The sequence below is a fragment of the Alexandromys fortis genome, unplaced genomic scaffold, assembly GCF_014885135.2.
Source record: "Alexandromys fortis isolate MF-2015 unplaced genomic scaffold, M_Fortis_MF-2015_v1.1 scaffold_36, whole genome shotgun sequence".
NCBI lineage: Eukaryota > Metazoa > Chordata > Mammalia > Rodentia > Cricetidae > Alexandromys > Alexandromys fortis.
This window is the reverse complement of record NW_026067915.1, coordinates 9,365,714-9,381,776: the sequence shown is the minus strand read 5'-3', so window position 1 is coordinate 9,381,776 and position 16,063 is coordinate 9,365,714. Positions and strand designations below refer to the sequence as shown.

Below are 16,063 nucleotides of genomic sequence, written 5' to 3'. Positions count from 1 at the left end.
AAAAAAAAAAAAAAAAAGACAGTAAAGAAAGAAGGAAATTCAAAGACAAGGGAAATTCTTACCAAGAGGAGTGACACGGGGCTGCACATCCTTCAGAACTTCATGTAACCACTCCGTGAAACGAACATAGTAAAGATCAGAAAATATGTCATCTACTCTTCCATTTTCAAAAAGATACTAAAAGAAAAGTAATTGACAAATGTTACTGGTAATCTCGAGTAAAACCTTTGGAAAACATTTTTCACTACCACCACTTCCTTATTCTCTCCAACAAACAAACAAACAAAAAGTCAGGGGGTGATGGTGTATCCTTTTAGTCCCAGCACTTGGGAAGCAGAGGCAGGCAGATTTCTGTGGGTTCTAGGCCAGCCTGGTCTACGAGAGCTAGTTCCAGGACAGCTAGGGCTGTTACACAGACAAACCCTGTCTCCAAAAACCAAAACGAGATAAAATTAGAATTGTTCAACTAGTGTCATTCCCACAGCATACCTCAAATCACATTAACAGAAATTTACATTACTGACAGATGAACTAAAGGATCTTTTGTGAATACTATACATATAGGCAAGGTACTATAGTAAAAATCATGGGGGGGGGGGGAACGACGTGATGGAGACACGGATCAGTAGTTAAGAACACTTACTGCCTTTTCAAAGGACCCAAGGTTAAGTTTCCAGCATCCACATAGCCCCTACTGCTTACACATAGTGCCCATACATACACAGAAATACTCACACATACATATCAAATAAAATATCTCTTAAAAATCAAGAATAGAACTGGGGACTGGAGAGATGGCTCAGCTGTCAAAGAGGACAGACAGGGAACCTGGATTGAATTGCCACCACTCTCATGGAAGCTAACACCTATCTGTAACACCAAGAGCTAACATCCTCACATAGACAAGGAGACAAAACACCAATGCAAAAAAAAAAAAAAAAAAAAAAAATCAAGACTAGAAGCTGGGTGTGGTAGCACACACCTTTAATCCCAGCACTCAGGAAGCAGAGGCAGGCAGATCTCTGTGAGTTCGAGGTCAGCCTGGTCTACAAAGTGAGTTCCAGGACAGCCAGGGCTATATCGAGAAACTGTCTCCCTTACCGCTCCCCCCCCCCAAAGGGCCGGGGTGGTGTCACCCTGTCTGTTAAGGTTACTGTATTGTGGTAACATGTACAATCTTTTTTTTTTTTTTTTAATTTGGCTTAACTTTTTGAGATAGGGTCTCAACCTCTATCAGCTTCTGTTCCACACAACTGTGCTTAGAATTAAAGGTAGATACTGCCACATCCAACTTTAATCTTGTCAACATTATGACTAGAAGTGCTTCATCTACACATTGGCACCACATGTATGCCTACTGTCCTTGGAGGTCAGAAGAAAGCACTGGATCTCCTGGAACTGGAGTTAGGTATGGCAGTGAATCACCATGTAGGTACTGGGAACTGAATACATGTCCTCTTTAAGAGTAGTAAGTACTCTTAGGCCCTAACAAGTGTAAGTTTTTTCATTTCCTTTCTCATAAACTGAGATTACTACACTACCACCGTCTTCTATGAATAGAGACAGCACGTGAGAGACCTTGGGTAGTTCTGGGTTAGGACCAGAAGGAAAGGAATAAACCTGGAGGCTGACTGTTTTCAGAGCCAGGCAATAGAGTAAGCTCCAAGAGACAAGTCTTGTAACATCACACTGTGGAATCCTTTAGAGTCTTGAGTATGAAGAAATCTACCTCTGCTCCCCTAAACTGCCATTCTACCAGCCTCTCTGTTATCCTGAAAAGCCAAAAAGATTGGTATACAATTTTAGCCATACTCCCTCAAACCACTGTTTTTTTGTATTAATGTAAGGTATAATAAAAGTTATACTCGAGCACCAGATTGAGTAACTTTATGAAAACTACATGCTTACTTTAAGAAAATGAATTAAACAAATGTTTTTAAGAAAAAAAAAGTTGGGGCTGGAGAGATGGCTCAGAGGTTAAGAACACTGCCTGGTCTTCCAAAGGTCCTGAGTTCAATTCCCAGCAACCACATGGTGGCTCACAACCATCTGTAATGGGGTCTGGTGCCCTCTTCTGGCCAGCAGGCATACAGACAGACAGAATATTATATACATAATAAATAAATAAATATTTTTTAAAAAAGTTAATCATTAAATACATTCCACCATCAGTTCTGGGGATGAAATTTGGGTCATCAGCCTTAAACAGTAAGTACTTTCATGGGCTGAGCTACTTCACTGATCCTCATTAAATACTTGAACACATGATTTCCAAAGTGGTAGAATGATACATATTTATTTGCATATATTCTTTTCTAAGAAAACATACAGGCCATTATTTAAAAACAAAAACAAACAAAAGGCAAGATCTATGCAGCCTTGGCCAGCAGGAACTCCTAACAATCAGCCTGCTTTGTCTCCCCGAGTACTTGTCACTTTCCTAAATTAGAGTACTATGAAAGCATCCAATGAGAACAAGTTCAAACAAGTTCCTGTGCAGATCTGCTTCCTACCTTTTGTATACACAAGAAAATGTAGTAGAGTACGTCTGGGTCGTAGGGTTCACCTTCTCCATTACGAGCTTCGCGTGTCATTAAACAGAGGCCATAATTCAATTCGGCCACAGCAGAGGAGATCAGATCTTCTTGGAATCGTAGCAACTGGCGCCCTGTGACACAAGTTCCTAAGGGTGAGTGGGAGTCCTGGCAACAGTGACGTTTTAACTGGCTGATCACATTGTTCAAAGGCGAGCTCAGAGAAGATACTGCCCATCAAGGTTTGGGCTAGGAATGGCCATTGAATCTGTGCTCAGAACCGCTCTATTAACGCAGTAACATATGCTATTATGCTATCACATCAATAGGTTTCCTTTCCCTAAGGGCTAAGAAACGAAAGCAGAGAAATGCAAAAACCACATTCTATAATATGAGCAAATAAATGAGGCCAAAACAAGACAGGGTTTAAACACAACTCACTGGCACTTCCCAGTTCTTCCCAAAAGCCATTCTGCCTTGGTCTCTGTTGACACTAGAAATCCAAAGATTTAAAAATCTGGACGGGCAAATCCCATAAATCCTGTCCATTTTACAGGGTGAGGAGTACACCCTGTTCATCAGAAAAAAGTATACTTCCAAAGAAATTCTCTAGTCCTCAGAGTCAAAGATGCTACTTGCCTGCCATTCTGTTTTTCTTCTACTTAAGTTTTAGACACATCCAAGCCGCCCCTCCCTCTGAAACACTCACTCCCAATGGGGGCCAGTCTGTTTTGAGCATCCTTCTCTAGTTCAGCATTCTTGGTTTGAGCCCAGTTTTTCCATACTTCGAGCCCTTCTTCTGGCTTCAAAGAATTTGGAAGCAAAAGTTCTGGTGAAGGCTGTGGTTGTGACTGTGGCTCAACTTCAGCAACCTGAACAGTTTGTGCCTAGGAGATAGAAACCATCAGAATATGTCAATATTGTTTTTCATTAGGTCCTGTAGTTCTGACTACACCAGTTCTCATTTAATATTTTTATTACATTTTTAAATTGTATGTGTGTATGTGTGCCATTGGTGTGCCTGCGGAGGGCAGAAAAAACTTATGGAAGTCAGTTCTCCTCCTACCATATGGTTCTGAGGGACTGAATTCAGGAAGACAAGCTTGGAGAAAGTGCTGTTACCCACTAAGTCATTTTGCTAGCTCTTGATTCTCATTTAAAACCACTACTATAGACCAAGCATGGAAACACATGATTGTACTGACAGTACTTTGGAGGCTGAGACAGAGTTGCAGTGTCACTTCAAGTTCGAGACCAGCCCAGGCTTTATAGAAAATATAAGGCTAGCCAGGGCTATGAAAGTAGGACTTGGGTCTACAAAAACCAAACCAAACCAAACAAGAAAACTAGGTAGTGGTGGCACACACCTTTAACCCCAACACTCAAGGCAGAGGCAGGCAGATTTCTAATTTCGAGACTAGCCAGGTCTACAGAGCGAGTTCTAAGACAGCCAATGAGAAACCTAGAGAGACCCCTCCCCCCCCCAAAAAAGAAAGATACACATAAAAGAAAAAGAAACATGCACACAAAAGAAAACAAAACCTACTGCCAATACCCCAAACCTCCCTAGAATCTCTCCAAAGGGTAGAGTCCAAGTTTCAGTCTTTTTGTTTTTTGAGACAGGGTTTCTCTATAGTTTTGGAGCCTGTCTTGGAAAACTCTCTCTGGCCTTGGAACACAGAAACCCTCCTGCCTCTGCTATTGGAGTACTGGGATTAAGGCATGTACAACCACTGCCCAGCTATCAATCTTTTAAAAGCTCCCTAAGTAAGAGGCTTATTTTCAAACACTACTTCAAAAATTCACTGTGCAGAGCTGAACAGACGGCTCAGAGGTTAAGAGCACTGGCTGCACTTCCAGGTAGGTCATGAGTTAAATTCCCAGGAACCACATGGTGGCTCACAACCATCTGTGATGAGATCTGGTGCCCTCTTCTGGCCCGCAGGGATACATGCAAACAGAACACTATATATATAATAAATATATAAATCTTTTTAAAAATTTTCACTGTGCAAATAAAATACTTAAGCATTTTATTAAAATGTTTAAAAGTGACTGAAAACATCTGGGTTGGGACCTGAGAAGATCACATATCTAAGAAATTCCCAAGTAGAAACAAGATTGCTAAACTGTAGGTTATATATCCAATTCCAAATGTGCAGAGTAGAGATTCTTAAAATTTAGTCACAAACCTGGTAGTATAAATCAGTAATTCCAGCATATGGAAGATTGGGGGGGGGTAAAGAGAGGTCAGGCCACACTTAGCTGTGTAATACCTTTAAGTCCAAGTAGGTTACATAAAACTCTGTTATCAACCAAAACAAAAAAACAACCTTTCTTCTACCTTAAAAATTACCTAAACTGGTAGGAAAATGCCCATGTCTGGGACCTATTCCCAGACTCTAATTTGAATGGTCTTCTATGACAAAGGGCTGGAATCAGCACTAGGGAGGCTAGAATAGCATGGCTGAGTGCTTGGTTTACCACTTACGGAGCCCTAGGAGACTGGTGTGTAGGAGTATACTCCTGCCTGTGATCCTTGAAGTGTAACCCCATCCCCCGTGAGGTAGGCATGATCCATGCATATAATCCAACATTTAAGGGGGTGAGAAGAACCAATGTTCCCCTGATAATTTTAGTATAGAACAATCAATAGACAAAGAAAAGTAAAAACAAATAGTGAAGACTATGTTGTCACTGTAAAATCCGAGATAAGACTTGAGACTCTTCATGGTTTTTCCAATTTATAAAACTTCTGTATTTTTCAGACAGGGTTTCAGGGTGGCTTCAAACTCTTGATCTTCCTGCTTCAACATCCTAAATATGATAGAACTACAGGCATCAGACACCATGCCAGCTTGAAGTTCTACTTTTCAGGATTTTTCTCAAATAATACTCTCGTCCCTAAGTACATAATCCATTTTCATTTTTCTCTGAGACAGGGTTTCTCTGTACAACCCTGGGTGTCCTGAAACTTATTAGATAGACCAGGCTGGCCTCAAACTCAGAGATCCATCTGCCTCTGCTCCCAGGTGCTGGGATTAGAGGCACGTGCTATCACCATCCAGCTAATAAAATACTTTTAGCAGGGAGATAAAGCAATGTGTTCGTGGCGTCATGTTGAGACTCAAAACTGTTCTATGTTTGAGTAGGACTCCACAAGGAACCTGCACAAACGTCATCAGAGTACTTGTCTCACACTCACAAACCCTGGAATCACTCTCCAGCACTACTAGCACCCACCCAAACAAATAAAAAAAGTTGAGCTATTTAATAACATGGGAAAACTTAAAATGAGGGGGGAGATTGGTTAGGTCAGAAGTTAGACTACATTCATCCAAGTTGATTACATACAAAACACTCATTTATTAAAACTAGAAGTAACATTTGATGTTTTACTGACACAGGTAAAGGAACTCACTCTGTAGACCAGGCTAGTCTTGAAATCACAGAGATCTGTCTGCCTCTGCCTCCTGAGTGCTGGGACTAAATACGTGCACCACCACGCCCTGTTCAAAAGATGTTTTTCTGCGCTCACGTGGGTACATACACCTATGTGCAGACCTAAGGAGGACAGGGAAAGACAGAGTTCTGCTCTATCATTACTATTCAGTTTTACTCCCTTGAGCTAGGTTCTCTCACTGAACCCCAAGTTCATCAGTTTGGGCTAGGCTGGTCAGTTAATAAGTTCCTAGAATTCACTGTCTCTGACCCCAGTGTTGAAGTTAGATATTTTTGCTATGCCTGGCATTTTATGGGGATGCAGGACAATCTCCCCAACTCCTTTTCTGTTTAATTTAAATTTTACTTTATGTACATGGGTGCTTTGTCTGCATTCATGTCTGCTCACACAGTATGTGTGTGCCTGGCACCCTTAAGACGCCTGACGAGAAGTCAGACATGGTGGTGCCCACCTTTAATCCCAGCACTCAGGAAGTGGAGGCAAGCAGATCTCTAAATTTGAGGCCAGCCTGGTTTAAGAGCAAGTTCCAGGACAGCCAGGGCTACTTAGAGAAACTGTGCTTCAAAAAGAAAAAAAAAAAAAAGTATAAAAATCCAGACATGATTCAAAAATAACAATAAAAACCCACAACTGAAGCTGGATGTAGTGGTATACACATCTGATCTCAACTACTTGAGAGGCTAAGGCAAGAGAACCAGTTAAAACCAGATCAAGATGGGCTTGTGGAGCCTGGCCCTCCTGTCCACGGCTGACCCACTCTGTGTCCCTAGCTCCAGAATCTCTGGGTGCTAGCCACGGAAGCATGCGATGGTTTTGCTGTCTCTGTGCCTACTTAAAGAAAGGACTTTTGGTTGAATTAAAAAAAAAAAAATTCTGGAGTGGTTTGCATGCCTGTAGTTGTAGGTCAGGCTGGGCTGTATAAAATAAAGCAAAACAAAACAAAATTTGCCAGCATTCTGCCGCAACAACAATGGCGAGTTAGGGAATGCCGTGGCAGGCTACAGGTGGGGAAGAACAGCACATTTTTGAGTGGAAATGGAACTGGAAGGACAGTGCTAAGAAGGACTCTGCCTTGTCCCTGTACCCTACCCATTAACGCTGTTCTTGGAGGTTGGAATTCCCTCTTGGTAAATTCTGGGATAGAGAAGGGGAATGCGAACCTTAGGAGAAGTTGTCTTAGCAGCAGTGGGTCTGATCACAAGAAGCAACTTCCATTTGGTGGTTTTCTTTTTCTTGAACTGTCTGTGTAGGTGGCACATGCATTTACTCCCAACACTCGGGATGTTAGCTGCCAGGAGATCATCTACAACTGTGTGTACCTTTAGCCATTTAAAAAAAAAAAAAATGCCGCCGGGCGATGGTGGCGCACGCCTTTAATCCCAGCACTCGGGAGGCAGAGGCAGGTGGATCTCTGTGAGTTCGAGACCAGCCTGGTCTACAAGAGCTAGTACCAGGACAGGTTCCAAAGTTACAGAGGAAACACTGTCTCAAAAATAAATAAATAAATAAATAAATAAATAAATAAATAAATAAATAAATAAATAAATAAATAAATGGAGGATTGAGGGGAATAAGACTATAGATGACTGACTAGCATGCATGAAGCCCTAGATTTAAGCCTCATCATACATAAAACCAAGTGTGGTGGCCCACACATTCAACTGAAGCAGAAGAATCTGCTGTTCAAGTGTTAAGGTCAAGTCTGAGTTACATGAAACTAAACAAAAAGACTGTAGATATAGTTCAGGGTAGATTTCTTCCCTAACATCTGTGAGGTCCTGGGCTCAATCTCTAATACTGAAAAAAAAAAAAAAAAGAAAGAAAAATATCTAAGTGACAACAGCTCAGAAACCAGGATCAAGATGGAGATGAAAATGAGACCAAAGGAGGAAGGTTTCACTACAAAATCAGGAAATGAAGGCTTTCAGAAAAGGCATGGCTCTCCCCAAACCATTTTAACTGTGGAGTTCCTACTTTCTCACCAGCTCTTCTTAAAGTTCAAATTAAAGCACAATTGTTTTCTCCATGCGCTATTAAGTGGTATAAACACTGAAGAAACTGTCTTGTTTTGTTTTAGATGGTCTTGCTATGTGGCCTAGGCTGGTCCTGAACTTGTGATCCTCCTGCTTCAGTTTCTGGAGCTCTGGTATTAAATAGGCATGCACAACAGGCTAGTTGCTAATTTTCTTATTTTTGCCACTTTTTTCCTACTTTGTTTTCTGAGACAAGGTATCATTACATAGTCCTGAATGGCCTACAACTTGCAAGCTGCCCTTGAACTCAAGAGATCTATTTGCCTCTGCCTCCCAAGTGCCAGCATTACAGGTGTGTACACCCACATCCAGAACCTTTCAATAGATCTACTAAGAGGTATTTCAGGTCTTTTAACTTGTTTATATCATATTAAAGGATAAATAAAGGGAAAATCTATCTCACAAACTCTCCACCATGAATTTACTACCTGTGTGTTAATGGCTCAACAACAGCTGTTAATGTAAGTAGCCCAGAGACATATATAACACTTTGGGGTCTTCCATTCATCATAGTATTATCTTTTCTCACCATAAAAATATTACAAGGAAATATTACAGGCACCCCACTCCAAATACTCTAAAATCTAAAGAATTACTGGTCATTAATTCCAAAAATGATAAACTTCTTGTCTGTTTATATAGCCTCATCCACTGCTTTTCTTCCTTGCCCTATATAATTATCACTACTTTTTAAACTTTGTTTTTCAGGACAGTGTTTCTCTGTGAAACAGTCCTGGCTCTACTGGAACTCACTCTGTACATCAGGCTGACCTCAAACTGACAAGAAATCCACCTGCCACAGTGCTGGAATTAAAGGCAAGCGCTACCATCACCCAACTATACTATCACTATTAAGACAAACATAATGGAATAAATAATCCACACACTATAGTGAATTCTATGTTACACCAGAATCCAAGGAAGGAAAATTCCCTACAGATTTAGTCTCACTTACTGAACAAGTAACCTGGAGCTGTTGCTGCTGTTGGGGTGGTGGTGGTGTCTGTTCTTGTGCAGTTTGCTGCTGTGGCTGCTGCTGTGGGTCCCATATATGTACAGTCTGAGCCGTATTCTGGTACGTGCCTGCAACGGCCTGCACAGCCACTGGAATATGGATGTTGCCATTCATGAACTGTGCTGGAAAGAGAGAGTTTGCAAGGGTCTGCACTACCTCTTCATGGGAGTTTTTCACTACAGATGTGGTGCCCACCATCTTCTCCTTGTCATCCTCCAGCTTTACAGCTGCCAGGGCTGTGGGCGAGCCACTGACGTGGACTGCGTTGTAGGCTTCCTGGGGAATGGCAATGTGAGTAATGCTCTGCTGCTGAGGGTCCCCCCGGGGCTGGGCAGAATAAACAGGGATGGTCCAAGTTTCTCCTGTAGGGCTAGTTATGGTCCCAGTGGCACTGTACAAGTGGGCACTGTCTACTGTCAGTAAGTCTGGCCTCAAAGACACGTAACTCTGCTGCTGGCCCTGTGGAATGGCCAGCACGGTGGCCACTGGCTGCCCTGAGATGGCGTAGGACACGGTGATGGGCATGTCCACTTTGCGTTTCTTCACTGGCTGAAGGACACTGGCTGTGCCAACCCGCCGTTCTCCTTCCCGGGGTGAGCCCTGCTGGGACGGTGGCGGGGAAAGGGCACCCACGGTCTGGATTTGAATCTGCTGACCCCCAGCAAGAGACTGGCCAGCCACCAGCTGAGCCTGGATTTGTTGATGTGGGATATGTTCCTCTGGGATTTCTGCAGCCTGGATCTGCTGGGCTGCCTGCACGTGCTGCACCTGGATCTGGGCTGCTTGCAGCTGCGAGGGGCTGGGGCTCTGCAGAGATGGGGTCTGGATGGAGGGGGCTGCTGACTGCGGTGGTTGGCCCTGGATCTGCACCTGGACCTGGATAGGCTGCTCAGCAGGCTGGTGAACCGTGAACTGAGGGGAAAGTTGCTGAGCTGAGACTTGCTGTGGAGACTGCTGTACCTGCACCTGTACCTGCAGGAACAAGATTCAACGGTGAGTAAAGCAAGCGACATACAGCTCCCAGGACCCTGTAACATGAATGAGCAAGGGGGACTACATCAGTCAAGGCTTCTGGCAGTCACAATGCCACCAAACCCATAGGAAAACTTCTTCAACATACATAAAATTTACAGTAAGATATATCTACCCCTGGAAATAAGATGATTAACAGAGATCTAAGAACAAACCATTAGAACACTTTTCACTTTTAATTTTTTTTGAACATGTGCCCCTTTGGTTTTTTTGCACATTTGTAGAGTGGTATAAGCATATATGTAAGTATATGCTTAAATTTGTCTTTATTAGGGTTGGAGTGTTGGCTCAGTCATTATAAGAACTGACTACGCTTTCAGGATCTGGGTTCAACTCCTAGTACCCACGTGGTAACCCTCTGTAAGTGCCATTCCAGATTTGACATGCTCTTCTGTACTACAAGAGCATCACACATGTGGTACACAGATACACAGACATACACATATGCAAAACTATAAACATAAAATTAAAGTGTCAAATCTTATAAACTAAAATTTTATTTAAGCTGGGCATGGTGGTGCATGCCTTTAATCCTCCCAAGTGGGAGGTAGATGGATCTCTGTGAGTTCGAGGTCAGCCTGGTCTACAAAGTGAGTTCTAAAACAGCCAAAGATACACAGAGAAACTCTGTCTCGAAAAACCAAAATAAATAGTGTGATTTTTTAAAAAAATAAAAACAAACAAATAAAAAAAACCAGCAGCATCCAATTACCTGAATCAAATCTAACTCCTCTGCAAGCCACTGTGGCACATGTTTTTAATATACCAGCACTCAGGAGGCAGAGGCAGGCAGACCTATGTGAGTTAAGAGAGGCCAGCTTGGTCTACACATGGGCACACATACACACAAAATAATTAAAGCAGATTCTGCTATGTGTCATGGTGCACACTTGTAATTCTACATTTGAGAAACTGATACAGGAGGACAGTGAGTTTGAGACCTAACCCCAACTAACAATAACAAAACACATTACAACTGAATTTAACATTATTTTATAAATATAATGCTGTTGGGTTTTTTTTGTTGTTGTTGTTGCTGTTTTGTTTTTTCGAGACAAGCTTTCTCTGTAGCTTTGGAGCCTGTCCACCTAGCTTTTGTAGACCAGACTGGCCTCGAACTCAGAGATCCATCCACCTGCCTCTGCCTCCCAAGTGCTGGAATTAAAGGCATACGCCACCACTGGATTTTTAAATCCAATTTTATTTGGGGGAGGTAGCACTGCTGGTAGATCCCTAGCACGTGACAGTAGTAGTGCGCACCAGCACTCCCAGCCGTTTGTAGGTGACTATTTACTGAGTTCTAGCTTAACCTCTGAAAGTTAAGACTCTGTCTCAAAAACAACAGTAACAGCAAACACATAGGCAAGAGATATTGCTCAGTTTGTTAGTTGGTAGAGTGCTTGCCTAAAATTTGCCAAGAACTGGGTACAAGGGTCTGTAATCCTAGCACTTGGGAACAGAAGTTCAAGATTATACTTGACTAAAAGCAGAGATTAAGACAGGAACTTGTAATCCTGTCTCAAAAAAAAAAAAAAAAAAAAAAAAAAAAAAAAAAAAAAAAAAAAAAAAAAACACTAAACTAGTGACTGAAATACATTTGCTTTGGTAGTCTTTTATGAGAGGGAAAGAATACCTTAAAGGTAAGATACATTGGTTGTGATAGTTCACACCTAAAGTCTTTGCACTATGCAGACAGAGGCAGAGAAATCTTATATAGAGAAATCTTATCTCAATAAACATCACCACCACCAAGAGTAAAAGCTAGCATGTATACAATAACTGTTACACCACAAGCCAATGTTTAAGTGTGATGTCACTCAGGAATAAAACTAACTAAAATTATGCTTTTAAGTATGTATGTAGACAATCTTACTTAATTTTTAGAAAACTTATTAGCCCTGTGGTGGTGGCACACGCCTTTAATTCCAGCACTTGGGAGGCAGAGACAGGTGGATCTCTGAGTTCAAGGCCAGTCTGGTCTACAAAGCAACTTCTAGGACAGATTTCAAGCAACAGAGAAACCTTGTCTCAAAAAATGAATTATTGACATGTGTGGTGGCACATGCCTTTAATCACACCTCTAGGCAGGCAGAGGCAAGAGAATCTCTTGTGAATTCAAAGTCAGCCTAGTCTACAAATGGAGTTTCAGGACAGCCAGACTGTTACACAGAGATACTCTACGTCATAAATAAATAAATGAGTAAGTAAATAAATAATTAAATAAAGCCGGGCGGTGGTGGCGCACACCTTTAATCCCAGCACTCAGGAGGCAGAGGCAGGCGGATCTCTGTGAGTTAGAGACCAGCCTGGTCTACAAGAGCTAGTTCCAGGACAGGCTCCAAAACCACAGAGAAACCCTGTCTCGAAAAACAAAAAAACAAAAAAAAAAAAAAAGAAAGGGAGATGCATAAAATTCACAGCACACACACCTGGTAGTAGGTCACCAGTTCCTAAAACTCACAACTGTTTGTAATTCCAGTTCCAGGGAATCTGATACCCTCACTTAAACATACATGTATCTAAAGTAAAATAAAACTCAACCACAATACAATGCAAAAACCAACAAAAACCAAAACTACTTGAAGGAAACTATTTCCTCTAAAGCTCCCTCAAAAAAAAAAAAACCTATGCCTCAGTCAATGTATTCACTCTTCCATTCTTCCATTTTGAATAAGCATTATCGCAGCATTATCTGAGGCTAATAAGTAGAAAATGCCAACCTAGAAATCTATAGGTGACCAAGATTTTTTTGTTTTCCAAGACAGGGTTTCTCTGTGAAAGTCCTGGTTGTCCTGGAACTCTGTAGACCAGGCTGGCCTCGAACTCACTGAGATCCACCTCCCAAGCGCTGCGATTAAAGGTAGGCAGTACTACTGCCAGCAGTGATCAAGATTTGAGATGTACACCAGATTTTAATTTTAAGGCAGGTTCCAAATGATGCCGCACTTTCCACAATGAGTCCAAACTAGTTGTCCTGTGCTTTCTGCTCAGGTTGTCACAGAAAGAAGAAAAGGCTCAGTCACATGAAACTGTCACACTCAATTCAGTGCTAGCCTCTGCTTTCTGCATTGCTCAAGCTTTCTAAAGCAAAAATCAAATACCTGCAGATTTCATAAGTTTACAGTGACTAAAGAGAGCACCAACAATAGGAAAGATTCTCCATGTTAGGAAAACAATCTCCAATATTTCTTTCCTTCTTTGTTTTTTTTTTTTTTTTATTGGCGGGGGGTGGGGGGGTGAGACAGGGTTTCTTTGTAGTTTTGGAGCCTGTCCTGGAACTCGCTCTGTAGCTCAGGCTGGCCTCAAACTCACAGAGATATGCCTGCCTAAGCTTCCCGAGTGCTGGGATTAAAGTTGTGCACTGCCACCACCACCCAGCAACTTCCAACATTTCTAACATTTGTATAGGTATATTTTAACTAATCAAAACTGTGAGGAAAAATATAAAGTTTATTTATAGGCTCCAACTTAGTATTTCCTCTTACCTGAACCTGCTGTGGCTGCTGAACCTGGATTTGCTGTTCTTGCTGAGTTTGTGGTTGAACACTGGTTGTGACTGGACAAGCAAGTTCAAGCAAAGACCCAGCCACTTCAGTACTGTCTGTGTATATGCAGTTCCCACCCTGTTGGTACACCATGGTGGTGGTGGCAGTCTGCTGGAACTCTTGAAGAGCTTCTGGTCCCTTAGACGCCAGTGAGTCCAGAAATTCCTTCATCCTGTGCTGGGGGACAGACCTCGCCTTCACTCGGATGTACTCTTCAAATGAGATGGTATTCTCCAGAGAATTATTCATATTGCAGAGTCCTTAGGGTTCCTAAAATTAAAATGGACAGTCAATATTTTGCTACTGTTAGCATACTGTTTATTTTTTACATTAATTTATTAGGAGTGGGCATGCACATGCCAAGGCATGCGTGTGGAGGTCAGAGGACAACCCACTTGAGTTGGTTCTCTCTTTCCACCACGTGGGACTCAGGGATCAAACTCAGATCATCAGGCTTGGCAACAGGTGGCTTTATCTGTTGAGCCATCTTACCAACCCTATTGTTTGTATATCTTGAAAACCTGAAATTCAGAGACAATTACTCTGATAATGAGAATGGAATGTGTATTTCAAAGCAAAGTTTTATTATACCACCTTCCCCCTCCCCAAAAATAAACTGTAGGACGTTTTGGTTTTTTGTTTTGTTTTGAGACAGGGTTTCTCTGTGTAGCTTTGGCTGTCCTGGAACTCACTCTGTAGACCAGGCTGGCCTCGGACTCAGAGATCCACCTGCCCCTGCCTCCAGAATGCTGGGATTATTAAAGGCATGCGCCACCGCCACCAACACCCGGCAGGATTTCTTTTTTAAAGATAGGAGCTCACTATGAACCTTTGGCTAACCTGCAATTGCTATGTTAAGCAGGCTGGTAAGCCCACAGAAATGTATCTGCATCTGCCTTGAAAGTTCTATGCCCGGCTCTGTGGGGGTATTTTAATGTTTACATTTCTCATTGGTCTTATCATTAGGAGTATGTGTACAAGATAATGTATGGGCACACATGTCATGTGTATAAAATCAGAGACAAATTCACAGTAAGTGCCACTCCAATGCTGTGACGTATAGTAGAATTATTTGTGTATGCCATCTATCAAGATCTCAGAGACAGGGGCATGCTGCTGTCTACTAGTAACACCAGAAATTGCTGGTGGCGCACACCTTTAATCCCAGCACTCAGGAAGTAGAAGCAGGCATTCTTTGAGTTTGAGGTCAGCCTGGGTCTACACAGTGAGCTTCATGGCAGCTAGGACTGTCACACAGAGAAAAAAAAAAAAAAACACATAAAAGAAACACCAAAAATCTGCTGGATTTAGGGGTGCACTCCTTGTTCACCTATACACATGTAATCCCAGTACATGGCAGGCTGAAGCAAGAGTATCCCAAGCCAAAGGCCAGAAGGAACTACATGCTACATATACTAAGACACCACTAAGAAAAGAGCAAAGGAAAGAAAAAAGGAAAGACCAACAATCTCATTTTGCCATATACTGCTCACATTCTTTGGCAGCTTGGCTAAAAACATTAAAAAATAAGGCTCTAGAGCCCTATTACCTAATTTCATATTGCACCTTGACATCAACTGTGTTAACTCTAGGCAAACCAGTTAACTTCAGTTTTCTTCTATTAAATAGGAATAAAATAGCACTTACCTCAGAGTCAACATGAAAGAATATGTGTGTGTGTAAGGCTTGGAAAAATACTTGAGAAACAGGCAGCACTAGGGAGGCAGAGGCAGGACTAATTTTATTAAAATAACTTTAAGTGGGGCTGGTGAGATGGCTCAGTGGTTAAGAGCACCTTTTTGCAGAGGACCAGGGTTCAATTCCCAGTATCCACACAACATCTCACAAGCACCTGTAACTCCAATTCAAAGGAATCTGACAACCTCTTCTGGCCTCTGTGGTAGCATGAATGCATGTGGTACGTGGAGGCAAAACACCCTATCCACATAAAACAGATAAATCTAAAATAAATTAGAAGGAACTGAAATAGTAACTTAAGTAACTTAAATATTTAAGTCACTACTACTAAAATTCAGAAATCGATTTTACACATTTTTTCATCAAGTATCTAAGACAAAAATAACCTGGAACCAGGAAGGGCCTGTAATTCAAGCACTGAGGAGGCCAAATCAGGAGGATCATGAGTTTAAGGCCAGCTTGAGCTACATCATTCGACTTTGCCTCAAAAAAAGGGGGGGGGGGCATTAGGTTTTAGGTCTGTAACTTCAGCATTCAGAAGAGGGAGTCCAGAGAACCAGAAGTTCAAGGTCATCTATCTGCAAGGTGGCAAAAGCAACTGATAAGACTTTCAAAACAAAAGGGCCATCAAGGGCTCAATAGTAAAAAACGCTTTCATTCAAGACCTGTGACCTAAGTTTAACCCTTACAACATATATTATGGAAGAAAGGAACCAACTCCCACAACTGCCCTCTGACCTCCA

At 41.9% G+C, this 16,063-nt stretch overlaps 1 protein-coding gene across 5 annotated transcripts in view; it reads right to left on the bottom strand.

Annotated features, from left to right (window-relative positions):
• Positions 1-16,063, bottom strand: part of Qrich1 (glutamine rich 1) — a 43,044-nt gene that overhangs the window by 14,039 nt on the left and 12,942 nt on the right. For all 5 annotated transcript variants that reach the window (XM_050139347.1, XM_050139345.1, XM_050139344.1 and 2 more), the window contains 5 exons: positions 13,563-13,892; positions 8,986-10,017; positions 3,244-3,421; positions 2,514-2,668; positions 63-177 (listed from right to left, as the gene is read on the bottom strand). In XM_050139347.1, the coding sequence (XP_049995304.1) occupies positions 63-177; positions 2,514-2,668; positions 3,244-3,421; positions 8,986-10,017; positions 13,563-13,871 (1,789 nt within the window). In that variant the 5' untranslated portion in view covers positions 13,872-13,892. The remainder of the gene's footprint in view (positions 1-62; positions 178-2,513; positions 2,669-3,243; positions 3,422-8,985; positions 10,018-13,562; positions 13,893-16,063) is intronic.